Source organism: Bos javanicus, chromosome 18 (assembly GCF_032452875.1).
Source record: "Bos javanicus breed banteng chromosome 18, ARS-OSU_banteng_1.0, whole genome shotgun sequence".
Taxonomy (NCBI): Eukaryota; Metazoa; Chordata; class Mammalia; order Artiodactyla; family Bovidae; genus Bos; species Bos javanicus.
Window position 1 is genome coordinate 24,000,658 of NC_083885.1, and position 19,030 is coordinate 24,019,687.

Genomic DNA, 19,030 nt, shown 5'->3' on the forward strand with positions numbered 1-19,030 from the left:
TGTTTATTTTCTCTGGTTTCATTAATGCCTAGCTCTAGAACCTACATGGTGTTTATTAGGAAAGCCATTTAGTTTATACAATTTTGTTTTTTAAAGAAATGCTACTTCAGAAATGTTTGTTAGTAGTGGGAGAACAAGAGATAGTAAACATGGGTCAGCACAAATCTGCCTCTCTACTCAGAAACGGCTCAGAGCAGTCAGTCAGTCCTGCCACCTTCTTATGAGAAGTATGGCGTAGGGACTTCCCTGGCTGTCCAGTGGTGAAGACTTTGCCTTCCAATGCAGGGGTTGGAGTGCACCCCTGGTTGGGGTGTGAAGATCCCACATGCCTCACAGCCAAAAAATCAAAACATAAAACAGAAGCAATATTCTAAAAATTCAATGAAAACTTTAAAAATGGTCTATATAAAAAAAGAGAAGGATGGCACAGTTATATGGTACTGGCATGAGGTGGTCAGAACTTCTCATGTGAAATAGGAATTGACTTGCAGAGTAGCAACTCTGATCATCATTACATTTTAAATACTTCCCTAGATCAACCTTCTCCTTCTGGGCACATAATTTTTTTTTTTTTTAAGGCAAAATACTCCTTTGTGATTTTATGATCTAGTTTAAGACTGTTTAGAACATTCCCTTTGTAGTTCATGGTATGAAGGTGTAGCTTCCTCATCCCTCTCTGATTACAGTTCATTGTTTTCAGCTGCATCAGGGATCTGCAGAATTTATTACTTCAGTAGACCTTGGCATCCTCTCTTGGAGGGAGCTGCAGAACCAGTTACTGTATTAAAGTTCAAAAATAAAAAAAAAAATATTTTGGGAGCTTCTGTGGTGGTCTAGATTAAGAATCTGCCTGCCAGTGCAGGGGGCATGGGTTTGATCCCTGGTCTGGGAAGATCCCACATGCCAAGGAGCAACTTAGCACGCGGGCAATTAACTACTGAGCCTGAGCTCTGGAGCCCATGTGCCTTAGAGCTCATGCTCTGCAACAAGAGAAGCCACCACAATGAGTAGCCCAGGCACCGCAATGAAGAATAGCATCCGCCCTCACCACAACTAGAGAAAGCCTGAGTCCAGCAACAAAGACCCAGCGTAGCCACATATAAATAAATAAGATTTAAAAAGAATATTTGTTGATAATTGATGTAGGAAATACTATTTATATCTTCTACATAACAATGTTGTGATATTATATTTTTACAATATTCCTATAGATATGAAAACTTTAGTTAGTCAATGAACTTAGATGTAGAAGTATGTGTTAAGTCACCTGTTTAATTCTATAGGATGTGATATAAGCCACAGTATATTTTCCAGGGTTTTAAAGTTTTTTATAACCAACATTGGAGGAAGTGTGCATAGTCTAATGAATCCCCCATCACAACGTTTTGTGAAATGTGAGCCCATTATCAGCTGGAAAACACCTTGAAAGCAAGAATTATATCTTTTTTTAAAACAACTCAGTAAGTATTGTTGACTTACTAAGTACTATTTAGATTAAAATGTGAGTCCTTGTTTTCTTCTCAGGAATCATTTATTATCCTACCACATTGCTCATCCTCCCAGTTACTTTTCTTTCTCTCAGATACTTGGGATAATTACAGTTATGCTAATACTCTTAAAAAAAATCAGAAGTCTAATCATATCCAATATGTGCTTTAAAATAATTCATTTTATTCTCCTTTTCAGATATTAACACTTCAAACACAGACACATGAATAAAATAGCACTCACAAAATGTCCATGTGGGTTGTGAAGGGCTAATAACGTGTCTTCATAACTCTTTGTTTAGATTGGATTGGGATGGAATTCGAAAGCATTTGGATGAGTATGCCGCTATTGCAAGTTCCTCAAAAGGAGGAAGAATTGGAATTGAAGAATTTGCAGAGTATTTGAAGTTGCCTGTTTCAGATGTCTTGAGACAACTTTTTGCACTCTTTGACAGGGTAGGTTAAAGTTTAATCTTTAACATTTTTATTTCACAAGTCCCCGCAGAATATAAATCAGCATGGCAGGCATTAGAAAAACTTGCTAGGTCACTGTTAAAGAACAAGACTGAGCCCATAGTTGAATTGCATGATTTTGATTTTTTCCCCTTAACAGTAGTAGTAGTAGCACTAGTAGTAATAATAATAGTAATGAATAATAATTGTGAATATGTGTATGGCAACAATTATGAGTGTCTATTTTTTATTTTTATTTTATTATTGAAATATAGTTGCTTTACAAATGTTGTGTTAGTTTGTGGTGAATCAGCTATATGTATTCATATATCCCCTCCTTCTTGAGCCTCCTTCCTATCCCACCCCCCAAACAACTGTGGTTTCTGTTTCTTTTAAACTCCAGGTCAGAAATAAATATTGTCACCATATAACCATATTTGTGTATAGAATTGGAAAGGTTTATATAATTAGCAAGAATTTTAAAATTTATGTCAAAATCATGCATTGATGACATTGGTGGCACTGTTCTATTCTGAAGGTTTCTGGACTTTCCCCAAAACATCTGAAGACCAAATAGATTTTAGTTTATTTATAACAAAGTTTTTAATTAAAGCTTGACTGTTTGTCCTTATAGTGCGGATTCAGTTTTCTGCTTATGAATATGTATGTACACGGAGTTAGATAACTGAATTGTCAAAAGTTTCCTTAGGAAAAATGCATCAAGACTTCAAGTTCTCTTTCTTTCAATTTGTTCTTTTAATACGTAAAACTTACAGTAAAACTCACTTTATGATTATAGTTTTGTGAATTCTAACAAATGCGTAGAAGCGTGTAACTACCACCACATTCAAGATACACAATAATTGGGGGAAAAATTCCCTGTAGGTATGCTTTTGTAGTCAGGCCCTTCCCTCACTTTTAACTGCTGGCAGTCACTCCATCCCTTTAGATTTACCTTTTCCAGATGCCATACAAATAGAATCATTTGTATATCCTTTTGGGTCTGGCTTCTCTCATTCAGCATAATGCATCTGAGATCCAGCCATATTGTTGCCTGTATCAGTAATTTGTCTCCTTTTATTGCTGAGTGGTATTTCTATTGTGTACTACACTTGGTGTATCCATTCCCCAATTGAGGAACATTTGGTTTCCAGCTTGGGGCTATTATGAATATAACTGTTCAAAGTGTTCACATATAGGTTTTTGGGTGAATGTAGATTTTCCTTTCACTTGGGCAAACACTTAGGATTGGTTAAATACTTGGGGTTGTGATCTTTTTATTTTGCATTCATTCCTGAAGGATATTTTGGTTGTACATATATAGAATTCTGTATAGAGTTCTTCCCTTTCAACAATTTAATAATTTCATCTTTTGCCTTCAGGCCTCCATGATTGCACTGCTTAACTAGTTGTTTTTCAACTACCTCCTGCTTGCAAGAGATAGTGCTTGCTTCCACCGCCCGCCCCCCCCCCGCCCCGCCCCCCGCCGCCCCGCCTTCTGTAGGGGAAAGGGAAGTCTTTAAAAAAATTTTTTTTTACATTATTATTATTATTTTGGCTACAAGGCATGTGGGATCTTTAGATTCCCCGACCAGGGATTGAACCCATGCCCCCTGCATTGGGGGCAGTCTTAATGCCCCTGCAGTCTTAATCACTGGACTGCCAGGGAAATCCCAGAAGTAGTGATTTTTGAATTTCAATGAGAGTCTGTGATTGTAGTGAGAAGGAGAGATAGGCTGCCCTGGGATCATTCCATCCTGGCTGGCACCAGAAGTCCCAGTTCTCTATCTACCACTGGGAAAAGATACTTTGCAAAGAAATTATAGCTTGATGACAGAAACCAGGACAGAGCTTGCTTTTTTTTCTTCTTACCCAGAGCTCATTAATGTTCCTAATAACTTACTCTGTGATCTCTTAGATGAACTATTCTTTAACATGAGGCAGATAAGCAACCGTCTTCTGTATGAATTGTGCAAACCTCCCTTCCGGGCTTACTGCAGCATACAAATAATCTTTCCTTGTCCAAGAACAGGTCATGTATCACTGCAATGGTGCTGCTAAAAAGTGTAATGAAGATTTAAGGGAAAGGAGAGAGAAATTACTAGATGTAACTGTGCAAATTGGGAAAAGAAAGGCTCTTTTCATTTGTACCATTACTTGTGTTTCTATGAGATTTATATAGCATCTTTTGGTATGGCTCTGGGAACAATAAAAGCAATCTTAAAGTTTTTAGAAATATGAACTTGGTGACAGGAAGGAATATGGCAGGGACGTACAAATAAGGACAGAAAGTGCGGAAATGGAAAGTGACATGAAACAGGGACCAAGGAAGTTCAGAGCACAGCAGACGTTATGCTTGTCAAGATTTTTAATCAAGATTAAAAATAATCTCTATAGAGGTTGCCCCACCTTTCAGGTGTTGAAGTGTCATAACAGCAGTGAGAGGATTGTATTGACACCAGTTCTGTCTTTGGTGACTAATGATACCTGCCAGTGGCCTCATTGTTTCTATAGCACTGGATGTACGGGAAGATTTGGGAGTAGGGAAGGGAGTGTAAACCAAGGATTATAATAAACCCTAGTAAGCCAGCGTGACTCACTCTGATCTAGAGAATACAATTGACTCCAAGCAGTTTGGAGACTGGTGAGCTTTTGTGGCCAATGTGATCAATCACAATTTTGCATGCATTCCTTCATCATATACCAATTATTTCTGTGAGTTTTCTTCATTTCTTTGTGTAGTGTGTAGACTTGGCTTTAGATATAGACCATGAGTTGGTCTTTAAAACACTTTTGATCTCCGGCACCCTGGAAGGTAGGGAAGATAATCTGGAGAATTAACAAAGAATGCATTTGACCTTTCTTTCCTTCTTCCTTTCCTTCTTTCCTTTCTTTTCTCTCTGTCTCTTCTTTCTCTTTCCTTTTTTGTTTTTCATATACCTGCATGTCTGAGCCTGTGAAGATTTGCTTTGTTTTGAGAAGCTGAACTATGCAGTCATTGCCACACCCTGTGCATATCCCAGGCTCTCTGAGAGATTTAGCTGGGGAATGTGTGTGTGTATGTGTGTGTTCCACAGGAAAGACAAAGAAGTTCAGTAATGTCATAGTTTGTTTCTGTCTGAGTAGCTTATCTTCCTAAACTCAGTGTTTATGAGGGGTGGGGGAGGAAGAAGGGTGGGAAAGAGAGAGGGTGGGGTGTTCCTCTTGTTCTTTCAGTAGCTATAAATTCTTGCAGGGCAGAGGGCTCCTCCCATGTGCCTTTCCCAATTTATCCTCCTTTCCCCCTTTTTTTCTTTACTTCTCTCAGTCTCTCCCCAAGTCTTGTGCAGTTGTGGTTGGTATTTGGGGGAAGCAGAGAGACCTAAGTATCTCTCCACATTCCCTTACTCTTTTTTTCCCACATACATTCCTGGCTAGTCTGCAAAAAACTTCTTAATGGTTTTCATTTCAGTCTGGTTCCTGAAAAAAAAAAATTCTGTCTATTCAGTTTCTTCTGATAGTCTCACACATTCTTTTAGACTGTCAGATATGTGATGGCAGATAATTTAAAGGTTCAACAGAAATATGGCCTTCATGATCCAAAGCATGGCATGGTTCAGTAGTTTGGGATCATTTCCTTAGGAGAAGTCTCATCTCTTTGACAAAAAAGGAAAAATACCCTTTTGCTCGTTAGGTTTCATTCACCCTCTTTATTTTCCTGAATGTACACTGAACTCTCTAGATCAGAGGGTGATTTGGATTAGTCACAGAGTTCAGATGAGTTAGAGTTGAGAGCTGAGACAATAGTTTAAAATAGTGGCTTCTCAATATTTTTTATATTCATAATTCAGTTTTCAAGACTAGATTTTTTTGCCAGCACTCTCAAAGGGATTTAAATGCACTTAATGGGACTGAGAAACAATACTGGCTAAGTCAGAAATGATTATAACACAGTCATTTTTACAGTTATAATAGTGTCCACACAGCATCACTTTATTTCATTCATTCTTCAGTGCTGTATCCTTGAGCTGAACCTGTGCTGCCCTGCCAGCAGTATTTTATATACCCATGAGACAAAGTTCTCAAATGTTTTAGAACGCATGTTGTCTCTTTGTTGCTAGTTTGACAATATACCATGTTATCCACCTCTTACTAGGGACAAGTCACATCTCGTCTAGGCTACATCTCATGATACATTCAGTGTAATGCTCCACCTGGCACATATCACCATGCATATGTATATGTGTGCTCAGTCATGTCCAATTCTTTGCAACCGCGTGGACTGTAGCCCTCTAGGCTCCACTGTCCTTGGAATTTTTCCAGGCAAGAATTCTGGAGCAGGTTGTCATTTTCTACTCCAGGGGATCTTCCCAACCTGGGGATTGAACCCACATCTCTCGTGTTCACTGCTGGCAAACCTGTATTTCAACAGTTAGCAGACTTTTTCAGCAAAGAGCTAGATAGTAAATGGTTTTGACTCTGTGGGACATTTGGTCCTAAACTTTGAGCACAACTTGCACAACTGAATAAAATTGTTAATCCACCCCACTTAGAAGATTTTTTCTGTTTATTTCCATTCACTTAAGCCTCTTAAGTACCCTTTCCTAACTCTCAGCATGGAAATCTGTATAATACAGCACCCTACCTTCTCTCCCCAGCACCCTACAGGGAATGGCAAGCAAGGATGCTTATTATTGTTGGCTCATGATTTAACACTTGAACTAATGTCAAGAACAGGGCATACAGGAAGAACTTGGGATAAAGAAACACATTCATTCCACACAATGAGAAACAGTCCTAAAAGATCTCCAGAAAATTTGTAATAGTCAAAAGTGCTGGATTGTCAAAGTGCTAAAGTACACACACATCTTTCCTGTCTAATATTTAAACAAAGTACATAGTAAAACCAGAAGAATTAAGTACTGGCTAGAAGGCAGAAATGGGAAAAATCATGATACTTTTCACATTTTTTTACAAAATGGAAATATCTAAATTTTCTTAGCCTGTGGTCTCTCGTGTGCATAATGGTTTTGGTAAAAAGACTGAACTTGTGGCAGACTATAGCTGAGTGATTAGTTCCTGTCATCTTTGTAGATGAATGATATACCACTAATTAGAAATGGGGAGGATGTCAATAAGAAGTAGACAGATATGGCGAGAATAAAGATTCAGAGTGACCTCTTTTAAATCAGATGTGGAACAGTGGTCACCATGAACCCTGACTGCAGTCCTTCAATCCAGTCCTTAAAATTTACCAGCATATTTTATTTTCATCTGTTTAGAAAATATAGAAAGTAACAGTAAACTACACTTGATGGATGAGATCCAGTCTGATGCTTGTTTTATAAATAAAACTTTATTGGGGCACAACCATGCTCATTTATTTACGTACTGCCCATGTCTGCTTTCTTACACAATGCCAGACATGAATAGTTGCAACAAAGAGTGAAGTCTTCTCTCCTTTAATTTTTAATTGAAGTATTAGTTGACTTATAATGTTGTGTTAGTTTCTGGTGTACAGCAAAGTGATTCAGCTATATTTACATATTCTTTTTCAGATTCTTTTCCATTATAAGTTATTATAAGATACTAAATATAGTTCTCTGTGCTATATAGTAGTACTTTGTTGTTTATCTGTTTTGCACACAGTAATAGGTATCTGTTAATCCCAAACTCCTAATTTACCCCTCCCCTAGCTCCCCTTTCTTCTACCCTTTAAACTTCCAGTTCAGGTTTGATATGTACTTTAATATTTCATAACTCATGTGAAAAGAACTCATCTTGATTCTAATCTCATTTAATAGAATTTGTTATATGAAATATACTCTAAAGCTCATATGATATAATTAACAGAAGAAGGATATAACTTTCTGAGTGGACTAGATGAACATTTCTATCCAGTTGTACAAGCCATCCTGAAAGTTGGACGGTCCTATATGACCAACCATTTCCCTCTTCAGTTCTCAGGTTAACTCAGTCTCCCCGTGTAGTCCATCATAATATTGGGTGGGCCAAAACATTCATTTGAGTTTTCTGTAACATTTGACTAACCCGATATTTTCCCTCCCTGAATGTTCTAAATATCCTTTTTTTTTTTTTTTATGTACTAAGAATTTTTATTGGATTATTGTTGCTTGGAGGGGAGGAAATGGCAACCCACTCCAGTAATCTTGCCTAGAAAATCCCATGGACAGAGGAACCTGGAAGGCTACAGTCCATGGGGTCATAAAGAGTTGAATACAACTGAACATACACACACACACACAGTTGCTTTACAATGTTGTGTTAGTTTCTGCTGCACAGCAAAGTGAATCAGTGTTCATATATCCCCTCTTTTAAGGATTTCCTTCCCACTTAAGTCACCACAGAGCACCCAGTAGAGTTCCCTGTGCTATACAGTTATCTGTTTTATTTAGAAATATTCTTTCAAGCATGAGAATTATATGCTTTCTTTTTGGCTTCGCAGTGTGAATCTACCGAGGAGACACTTAGAGGAAACAGGAAGGAGAGGGCATTGATTAAAGCTTAACTTTTTTATTGGAGCGAGTGAGCAGTTGCTGGCCTCCTCAAAGAGTGTAAGGATGTAAAGAATAGGGCTTTGTAAAGAGCAAATTGTGTCAGACCAATTTAATTTCCTCCTATGACAGAGTGACAGTCCAAGATGATAAAGAAGAAATATATATTATCTATATGGACTCTAGAAAGGCTTTTGATTTCATGCAACATGACATTCTCATCAATAAATTAGGAAGGTCTGGTTCAGATCATGTTGCAGTGAGGTGAAAGCCCCACTTGACAGAGAGGCTTCACTGAAAGTGGGAGCCACGTGTCCTTCTGTGTTTTACCCACTGCAGTCCCCCCACCTTGGAATCCTGTCTGGAGGAGCAACATACTTGATAGTTTGTCGAAATACTTTTGAAAACAAGACAGTATGTCAAAGCAAAAATAAGAGTAAGTAAGGATGTCTTTAAAAGTTATAGAATCAGACCCAAGAAAAAGATGAGATTAAATTCATATATTGCATAAAAATACTCAGGCACGAGAAGGAAACAGAATGCAAGAATGAAGCTGCTACTTCATAGCACATGAAGACCTAGACTCAGAATTCTAGACCTGAAAGGATGATTAGTGTGAAATTGCCCATCTTCCTCATTTTGCACAAAGCTTCCAGCTCAAGAGAGGAAGTTGCATGCTCAAGACTACACAGCTAGTTAGTTACAGGACTGGGAGCAGAAGTCCTAGTTCAGTATTCTTTTTACTACAGACTGTCTCTGGACTTTTTAAAAAATAACTTTCTTGAGGCATATTTTACGTTCAGCTATTTTAAGCATACAGTTCTATGATTTTTTTATTGTTTACCATAAATCAGTTTTAGAGTTTTTCTATTATTATTCCTTGTGTCCTTAACTGTTCATTCCTGTTACCTACTTATCTCCCGTCCCTAGGCAACCACTGTAGAGTTGTAAGTCCCCGTGTGTTATTCTAGACTTGGTCTAGAATCAAGACTAGAGATTTTCTGTCTGTATAGATTTGCCTCTTCTGGACATTTCAATGAATGGAATCCTATGATATATAGTCTCGTGTCTGGCAGTTTTTGAGGTCCATCTGTGTTGTTGCATGTATCAGTAATTTCATCCCTTTTTATTGCCAAGTAGTTCTCTATTATATAAATATATCATATTTTGTTTATTCATTCACCTGTTAATGGATATTTAGGTTGTTGCTACTTTGGAACTATCATGAATAGTGTTGCTAATAGCATCTGAGTATCACTATTGACTTTTTAAGTTCAATAAGTTCAGTAACTCTTCCCTCCTCAAACTGAGGTTAAATTTTCCATTGAATGTGGCCTCTTCCCCTACTCTTTCTCTCCAGATCTGGGCAGTAGAGTTTTCCCAGACAGCAACCAAAGTTCCTATTAATGGTCTAATAAATAGCCATAGGGGATTAAATAGTCCAGAGAAGAAAAGGCTTGTTAATCTAATAACAGTCTTTTATTCCATGATGGCTTATGAGAAACTGTTAGCCAAATGCTCTCTATCTTCACAGAAAATAAATGAGAAGAATTGGATTTAAACTTCAGCAAAAAACACTTAGATGGGCGTAAGGAGGCACATTTTATATGGCAATGGATGCTGTCAAGTTAATTTTGCAATATTATAAAAACAAAGCCCATGTAATTTCCTCAGAGAGAAGCTTATATGAATGGATTTAAATCTGTCTGAGGCCAGATGGCCCCTTGTAATCCCCTAAAGGGAAGAAGTCCTTTTGTGGTGTTTCCTCAATGTGGTAAAGGAAGACATTTCGCCTTTGGTATTTATAGAGACCATTTCATGGTGCCCCTGAGACCAGTTATTGGAGTCCTAGTGCCATAAAACTAGTTGGCAGAGAATTTTATACAAAACACTAGGTGTGGCAGGAGACCTTGCCCCCATGTCCTACGTAGAGCAGGGTCTCCCAGCTACTGTTCTCTCCCCAGTCATACATAGAATAATCATTATTTAATTCAAGAATTATACAGTTTATGAAGTAATTTTTCATTTAATCTCCTATTTGCACTTAAAAAGTTATTAAGTTATTGAACTTAAAAAGTTAACAGTGGTGCTCGCTTCGGCAGCACATATACTAAAATTGGAATGATACAGAGAAGATTAGCATGGCCCCTGCGCAAGGATGACACACAAATTCGTGAAGCGTTCCATATTTTTTAGCATTGAAACATGTATAATATCATATATGAAACAAGTCACCAGTCCAGGTTTGATGCACGATACTGGATGCTTGGGGCTGGTGCACTGGGACGACCCAGAGGGATGGTACGGGGAGGGAGGACGGAGGAGGGTTCAGGATGGGGAACAGGTATATACCTGTGGCAGATTCATGTTGATATATGGCAAAACCAATACAATATTTTAAAGTTAAAAAATAAAATAAAATGAAAGAAAGAAAGAAAGAAAACTATTAGGTCAAACAGCCAAAATAAATAAATAAATAAAAGGTTTTCCTGGGGAAAAAAAAAAAAGTTAACAGTGACACATGATTGCTATTAGCAACACTATGCATAGTAGTTCCAAAGTAGAAAACCTAACTGAGTAACTTCACTTTCACTTTTCACTTTCATACATTGGAGAAGGAAATGGCACCCTACTCCAGTGTTCTTGCCTGGAGAATCCCAGGGACGGGGGAGCCTGGTGGGCTGCTGTCTATGGGGTCGCACAGAGTCGGACACGACTGAAGCGACTTAGCAGCAGCAGCAGCAACTGAAAACCTAAATATCCACTAACAGGTGAATGAGTAACCAAAAATGTGATATATTCATATAATGGAGTACTATTTGACTTCATACTTGAAGCTTAGGAGTTTCCACAGTAGCCTGTGAGATAGACTCTGTCAAATGGCTATTCAAAGTCCTCTCCAATTTCATTCTATCCTACTGAGCCTTTATCTCCTATCATTTCCAGCAATAAACTCTCATCATTGTTGAACTATTCACCATCTATTGAATTCCACACATCCTTTAGTTCCTCTGTCTTTTCACAATACCACCCCTTCATGTATATCCTTTGTCTGTTTGGAGAACTCTGACTTAGCCTATAGTTAGGCCTACACATTATCTTTTCTATAGATAAATGTTCTCCTATCCTTTGCCTCAACAGAACTTATTGCTACCCTCTTTGGGGACTCATAGTGGTTTGATAATCCACTGTTTAGATAATATATTAGCTGTATGACCTTTTCAAAGTAGCTTAACATCTCTTGAGTTTTTCTTTCCTTATCTTGAATGTTTGTGTCTTTCAGAGGAATTATATGAGACCTAGATACCAAAGAATATTATATGCAAATATTATATAAAAATGTAATAGTTTAGTATTAATGGTATAGATGTGAAATAGACTTCAGATTATAATTACAACACCTAGGTTTCTATAGGTCTTCTTACCCATAAGCACAGTGACCCTGATGCATTCATTTATCTCTCTTAAATATTGAGTCTAAGTCCTGAAGCATGATAAATGAAATTGAATCATTATAAAGTAGACAGGGAGATACTATTATTATCATTTTGGAGATTGAAATTAAGGTCCAAAATGCTGAGAGATATAATGATTTAGTTACATCCTGGCTACTTTTCCCTGAGTTTACCAATAGAATTTCCAGAGACTTCTGGAGGACTTGTACTCTGACTCTACCTAGTATCAAGGCTGAGGTTTCTCAAGATATTGTCTGAGACTACCTGTCATAGACTGACTTTTCAAGATACATATTAAAAACATAAAATCAAATCTCACAAATGTAATATCGAGCAAAAAAGCCAGACACACAAAATCAGAAAAGAGAGGACAATACTACCAACCTCACAGAAACAAAGGTATTAGGAAAGAGTACTATGAGCAGCTCTATGCCAACAAATTGGGTAACTTAGATACAGTGAACAAATTCCTAGAAATATACAACCTACCAAGACTGAATCACAAAGAAATAAAAAAATCTGAACAGACCTATAACTAGTAAGAAGATTGAATGAGTAATTTTTAAGAAACCTCCCAACAAAGAAAATCCCAGGACCAGATGGCTTCACTTGTGAATTCCACCAAATGTTTAAAGAAGAATTAAGTATCAGTCCTCCTCAAACTCTTTCCAAAAATTGAGGAGGAAGGAATACTTCCTAACTCATTCTGTGAGGCCAACATTATCCTGATACCAAGGTCAGAAAAAGATACTACTGTTGACCCTTGAACAATGCAGGGGTTAGGGGAACCAACCCCTTGTGCAGTCAAAAATCTGCATATAACTTTAAAATCAGCCCTACATATCCATGGTTCTGCATCCACAGTTTCAAACAACCTCAGATGGTGTGGTATTGTAGTACATACATATTGAAAAAAATCCTAGTAGAAATGAACCCACATAGTTAAACCCATTTTGTTCAAGAGTCAACAGTACATGAAAAGAAAGCTAAAGACCAATGTCCATATGAATAGTGATTCAAAAATCCTGAAAAAAATATTAGCAAACAGAATTCAGTAGCACATTAAGAGGATTTTATATCATGACTAAGTGGGATTTATTCCTTGAATGCAAGAGTGGTTCAACATGGAAAAATCAGTCAATGTAATAAACTACATTAACAGAATGAAGGGGGAAAACATGGTTATCTCAACTGATACAGAAAAAACATTTGACAAAATTCTGTACTCTTTCAGATAAAAACACTTGGCAAACTAGGAATAAAAGTAAAGTACCTCAACATAATAAAAATCATGTATGAAAAGCCCACAGCCAACATCAGACTCAATGGTAAGAGCCTAAAAACTTTTTCTCTGAGATTAGGAGCATGAAAAGGTGCCTGATTTTTGTTGCATCTATACAAAACAGTACTGGAAGTCATAGCCAAAACAGTTGGGCAAGAAAAGAAATGAAAGGAATGTGAGTTGGAAAGGAAGAAGTAGAATTATCTCTGCTCACAAAATACATGATCTTAGATGTAAAAAACCCTGCAGACAACACACACACATAACTGTTAGAACTAATAAACAAATTCAACAAAGTTGCAGAATACAAATCAACTCACAAAACTAAGTTGTGTTTCTGTAAACAATAAACAATCTGAAAAGGAAAGTAAGAAAGCATTAAAAGGAATAAAATAGTTAGGAATAAATATAACCAAGAAGGTGGAAGCCTTATACACTGAAAACTGCAAACTGTTGTTGAAAGAAATTAAAGAAGACATGAATAAGTGATAAGACATTGATGTTCATCTATTAGAAGACAATATTAAGATGTCAGTACTACACAAAGTGGTCTACAGAACCAGTGCAATCCCTATCAAAGTCTCAACAACATTTTTTAACGGAATTAGGGAAATCCATACTAAAATTCATATGGAATCTCAAGGGAGACTGAATTGCCAAAATAGTCTTGCAAAAGAGCAAAGTTAAAAGTCTTACACTTCCTGATTTCAGAACTTACTACAAAGCTATTGTAATCCAAATAGTGTGGTACTGGCATAAATACAGATATATAAGCCAATGGAATAATATAGAAAGCCCAGAAATAAACTCATGTGTGTGCATACAAATGATTTTCAACAAGGGTGCCAAGCCCATTCAATGGGGAAAGAATAATCTTTTCAACAAATGGTGCTGAGATAACCACAAGCAAAGGAATGAAGTGGACTCTTACCCTATGTCATATATAAAAATTAACTCAAAATGGATCAAAGACCTAAACATAAGAGCTAAAACTATTATGTTTTGCCTTAGACAAAAACATAGAGGAAAAGCTTTGTGACATTGGATTCCTTGTTGATTTTTTGGATATGACACCAAAAACATGAGCAATAAAAGAAAAATTAGATAAATTGGACTAACTACATAAAAGTTAAAAACTTCTATGCATTGAAGGACACTGTCAACAGAGTGGAAAGACAGCTCATGGAATGGAAGAAGATATTTGCAAATCATATAACTGATAAGGAGTTAATATCCAGAGTGTAGAAGGAACTGTAAAATAGCAACAAGAAAGCAAACAACCCTATCCAGAATAGGCAAAGGACTTGAATAGACATTTTCTCCAAAGAAGGCATACAAGTGACCAACAGGTATATGAAAATGAGGGAAATGAAAATTAAAGCTACAGTAAGATATCATCTCATATCCATCAGGATGGCTATGATAAAAAAAATAAAGTCTGAGGAAAAATTGGAACCCTTGTACATTGTTGGTGGGAATGTAAAATAGTGTAGCCACTGTGGAAAATAGTATGGTGGTCCTTCAAAAAATTAAAAACAGATTTACCATTTGATCCAGCAATTCTGCTTCTGGGTAGATATCCAAAAGATTTGAAAGTAAGGACTTGAAGAAATATTTGTACACCTATGTTCATAGCAGCATTATTCACAAAAGCCCAAAGGTGGAAGCAGCCCAAGCATCCATCAGTGGAAGAATGGATAAACAAAGTGTTATATCCATACAATAGAATATTATTTAGCTTTAAAAAGGAAATAAATTCTGACACGTGCTGCAACATGGATGAACCTTGAAGACATTATGCTAAGTGAAATTAGCCAGACACAAAAGGACAGATACTGTATGATTCCACTTATATGAGATACCTAAAACAGTCAAATTCATACAAACATGAAGTAGAATGGTGCTTGCCAGGGCCTAGGGGGAGAAGGAAATATTTAATGGGGACAAAGTTTATTTTGCAAGATGAAAAAAATTTCTAGAGTTGGATGGTGATGATGGTTATGCAACAATGTGAACGTAGTTAATGCCTCTGAACTGTGTACTTAAAAATTGTTAAGATGGTAAATTTTATGTTATATGTATTTTACCACAGTTTTTTAAAATTTAAAAACAAGATACCAAAAAAAAACATATGCTGTACGATTCCATTTATTTAAAGTACAAAATTGAATCTGTGGTGTTAGAGGTCAGAATAATGGTTACCCTTGGAAGAGGAGAGTACCTAGAAAGAGACATGAAGAAGCTTCAGGGGTCCTGCTTGTGTTCTACTTTTTGATCTGGGTCTTATAACATGGGCTATTGCAGTCTGTGAAATTCTTTGAGCTATACATTTGTGATTTTTACAGTTTTCTATGTGAATGTTACACTTCCAAAAGATTCCAGAAATGTAGATCATGAATGCGACACCAAACTGCACAGAATCAAAATCTCAGAGCATGGGATCTAGGGACCCTGCATTTAAAAAATCTCCCTTCCAAGTTTTTCTTAAGAACATTAGATATTGCAAATCTGCTGAAGGAAGAGAATTAGATAAATATTTTTCTAATGCCCAAAAATTCTTCAGTTGTGCCCTAGCAATAAATATTCCTTAGAGAAGAAATTCTTGATATCCTTAGGTCATTTACTTTCTTCTGCTAGGAAAATCCATGTCATCTGCTGAGAAAGAGAACTAAGAATAATTAACAGCATATAAAAATCTGTAGTTTAATATATTATACTTAAAATATGATTTCTTCTAATTTGTCAGATATACTGTAATTTAGGAATATTTTATTGAGGCCCTCTGAAAAATGGCAGGTGCTAGGACCTAGTGGAATTCAGGCAACTTCAGTAGGAGGTGAAGCATCACACCCCAGGGTGTGGTACAGTGCAGGCAGGTACAGAAAAGCCAGTTCTTCCACATGTAAGCTACTTAGACTCCATTTCATCTCTCATACCACCTCCAAGATTTCAGCAGCTTTTATCCTTGCTAGGTAAACCAAAAGCATGTTTCTTGCAAAGGCTATATTGGAAGGAGCAAATCAAGGTCTTGGACAAGCCCTTGGAGGCCTTCTTGGAGGAGGCGATCAGAGAAGAGGAGGAGGGGATATTGGAGGGATAGTTGGAGGAATTGTGAACTTTATCAGTGAAGCTGCGGCTGCTCAGTATACCCCAGAACCACCACCTACTCAGCAACATTTCACCAACGTGGAAGCCAATGAAAGTGAGGAAGTTAGGCGTTTTCGGCAACAGTTTGCTCAGCTGGCTGGACCAGACATGGAGGTGGGTGCCACTGACCTAATGAATATTCTCAACAAAGTCCTTTCTAAGCACAAGGATCTGAAGTCTGACGGCTTTAGTCTTGACACCTGCCGGAGCATTGTATCTGTCATGGACAGTGACACGACTGGGAAGCTGGGCTTTGAAGAATTTAAGTATCTCTGGAACAACATCAAGAAATGGCAGTGTGTTTACAAGCAGTATGACAGGGACCAATCTGGATTTTTGGGAAGTTCTCAGCTTCGGGGGGCTCTGCAGGCAGCAGGCTTCCAGCTAAATGAGCAACTTTATCAAATGATTGTCCGCCGATACGCCGAGGAGGATGGAAGTATGGACTTTAACAACTTCATCAGCTGCCTGGTTCGCCTGGATGCCATGTTCCGTGCCTTTCAATCCCTGGATAGAGATGCAGATGGCCTGATTCAGGTTTCTATCCAAGAGTGGCTGCAGCTGACCATGTATTCCTGAAGTGGGCATTAAGTCAGGACCCTCCCTGGAGGATAGGACTGCTAGAAGCCTAGCCATTCTCTCTGCATGGTTGCAGATACCCCATCTGGAGCTGTCATTTTCTGCCGAGTTCTTGCACAACAGGACCTATTTCTGAACTTGCGTTGCCCTTTATTGCTTAATTAAAACAGATTTTTCATGAAAAATATTCTGAGTGGTTTGTATGTTGGCTTTTTGAGATTTGGAATTTATGTGGACCTATATATCTGATGGGGAGGCATGCAGGGCAGGCTCTCATGGAGTACATTTTAAGAGTACATTGCTTGTTTGGTGGATTAATTCCAAAGAGCAGGGAATTTGTTGTTGTTACTGTTAAGAATGAGATTTGGAAAAAAATCCTGGGATAAATCAAGAAAGCTCTCAAGAGACATATTTTTTTCCTTCAAAAAGGTGAGGAGGTGGGAAATTCAAAATCTGTCTTTCTCTTAATTCATGTCTGGCCTTCCCATTACATTAAAAATATGCTTTCCTGGAAACATATTTAACTGTACAGAAACAGGCTCAGAAATGTGAAATTAAGCAGTTTTATATAAGGTAGTTTTTTTTTAATGGTGGAGCAGCTATCTAAAATCTAGAATTCTTTAGTCTAATTTTTTCAGTAAAATAAAATGTAAAAGTTTTGTTTTGATATATTTATGGAGGACAAGAGTGTTGAGGAATGAAAGGGTATACTCATAGTTGAAATGTCACTGATTGCCTTAATGAATCAAAATGATCCCTCTTACATGTACTTCACACACAAAATCAGGCATGCCCAGCTGATGTTAGCCAGCTCTTGTCATGTCTTTCCCTGCCTCCTAGCAAGGAATATTCTTTCATTTGTTTGAAAACCGCAGATAGGGAAAAAAGTGAACAAAGAGAAAAAAAAAGAACATGTACACAAATCATATGTGTACGTAAATGTACACTTATATAAATCATTATGTGTATATACATGTTGCTGAGTCTTTATTGCAGTGTTTCTCAGCCCTGACTGCAACATAGAATCACTGGGAGAGCTCTTCAGGAATAGTGATAGCTGAGTCCCACTCCACACGAGTTAAAGAAAAAGCTTTAGAGGTGGGGCTCAAAGATGAGTATTTTTAAAGCTCCCCAACTTTAAATGATTCTGATGAGCAAGCAAGGTTGTCTGACAGTGCTTTAAGGTTATGCTATTTTACTGTATTTTTCATATCAGCCTCAGCTGAAAACTGAGGCCCTGCAGGAGTCAGTGTTGCCAGTGTCCAAAAGAATGAAGATAGGAGTATGGAGAAACTGCCACCCAAAAAGCAGAGGCCTTCCTTGTGGATGCCCGTTGGTTTGGCTTTTTCTTTTTTCAAATATTTATTTGGCTATGCCGGGTCTTAGTTGTGGCACACGGGATCTTCATTGCAGCATGCGGGATCTTAAGCTTCAGCATGTGTCTAGTTCTCTGAGCAGGGATCAAACCCGAGCACCCTGCATTGGGAGCCTGGAGCCTTAACATCTGGACCACCAGGGAAGTCCCTGGCTTTCTTCGTTTTGATTCAGGTGTTGATAGCAGGGTAAACCAGAATCTGGAATCCCCTGGCCAGTGGACTCAGCTAGAGAGGGCTCATTTGCAAGTGCTCCGTTCATCTGCCTGCTGTATAATTGATTTCTATCCCTCCTGTTTCGCTAGTTTTTAATTCATTCCCTCTCTCCTACTCTACTTTGGAAGATCATCCTAAATTCAAAGATAAATCCTTCCTTTCTGACTCATTTAGAGGAAAATTGTAACTCTCAAAATGATGTAATTGGCCTATTAACAGACTCAGCTGCCTGTTAGAAATCCCCATTGAAATTGAGAGAGGTTGGCATTTGGCCTCTGCGTACACCATCATCACCATCTTATAATATTTATTGAATACCACATATGTGTGATTCTGAGTTGAGCCAAGCACAGAGATCATGTCCACTTTCCTCAAGAGAGTTGTAATTTAAGCTTGGTCTGGGGAGCTACTTAAACCAGGTGTGGTTATATAAGAGTGAGGCTGCTGCCAGAAACCACACATTAATATCAGGATCCCTATTTTAGAATAAAGCCACTAATATGTTAGGCATGGATGTAGTAATGTAGCCAGGAAAGGGGAGAGC

General features: G+C 37.7%; 2 protein-coding genes and 1 non-coding gene across 4 annotated transcripts in view; all 3 read left to right on the top strand.

The window, feature by feature from the left end:
• Nucleotides 1-19,030, top strand: part of LPCAT2 (lysophosphatidylcholine acyltransferase 2) — a 67,696-nt gene that overhangs the window by 30,258 nt on the left and 18,408 nt on the right. For both annotated transcript variants that reach the window (XM_061387235.1, XM_061387236.1), the window contains one exon: nucleotides 1,790-1,943. In XM_061387235.1, the coding sequence (XP_061243219.1) occupies nucleotides 1,790-1,943 (154 nt within the window). The remainder of the gene's footprint in view (nucleotides 1-1,789; nucleotides 1,944-19,030) is intronic.
• On the top strand, nucleotides 5,115-17,084 carry CAPNS2 (calpain small subunit 2). Its single transcript, XM_061387237.1, has one exon. The coding sequence runs from the start codon at nucleotides 16,157-16,159 to the stop codon at nucleotides 16,895-16,897; it is 741 nt and encodes a 246-aa protein (XP_061243221.1). The 5' UTR covers nucleotides 5,115-16,156; the 3' UTR covers nucleotides 16,898-17,084.
• On the top strand, nucleotides 10,521-10,627 carry LOC133231216 (U6 spliceosomal RNA). Its single transcript, XR_009731091.1, has one exon. It is a non-coding gene; the product is annotated as a U6 spliceosomal RNA (small nuclear RNA).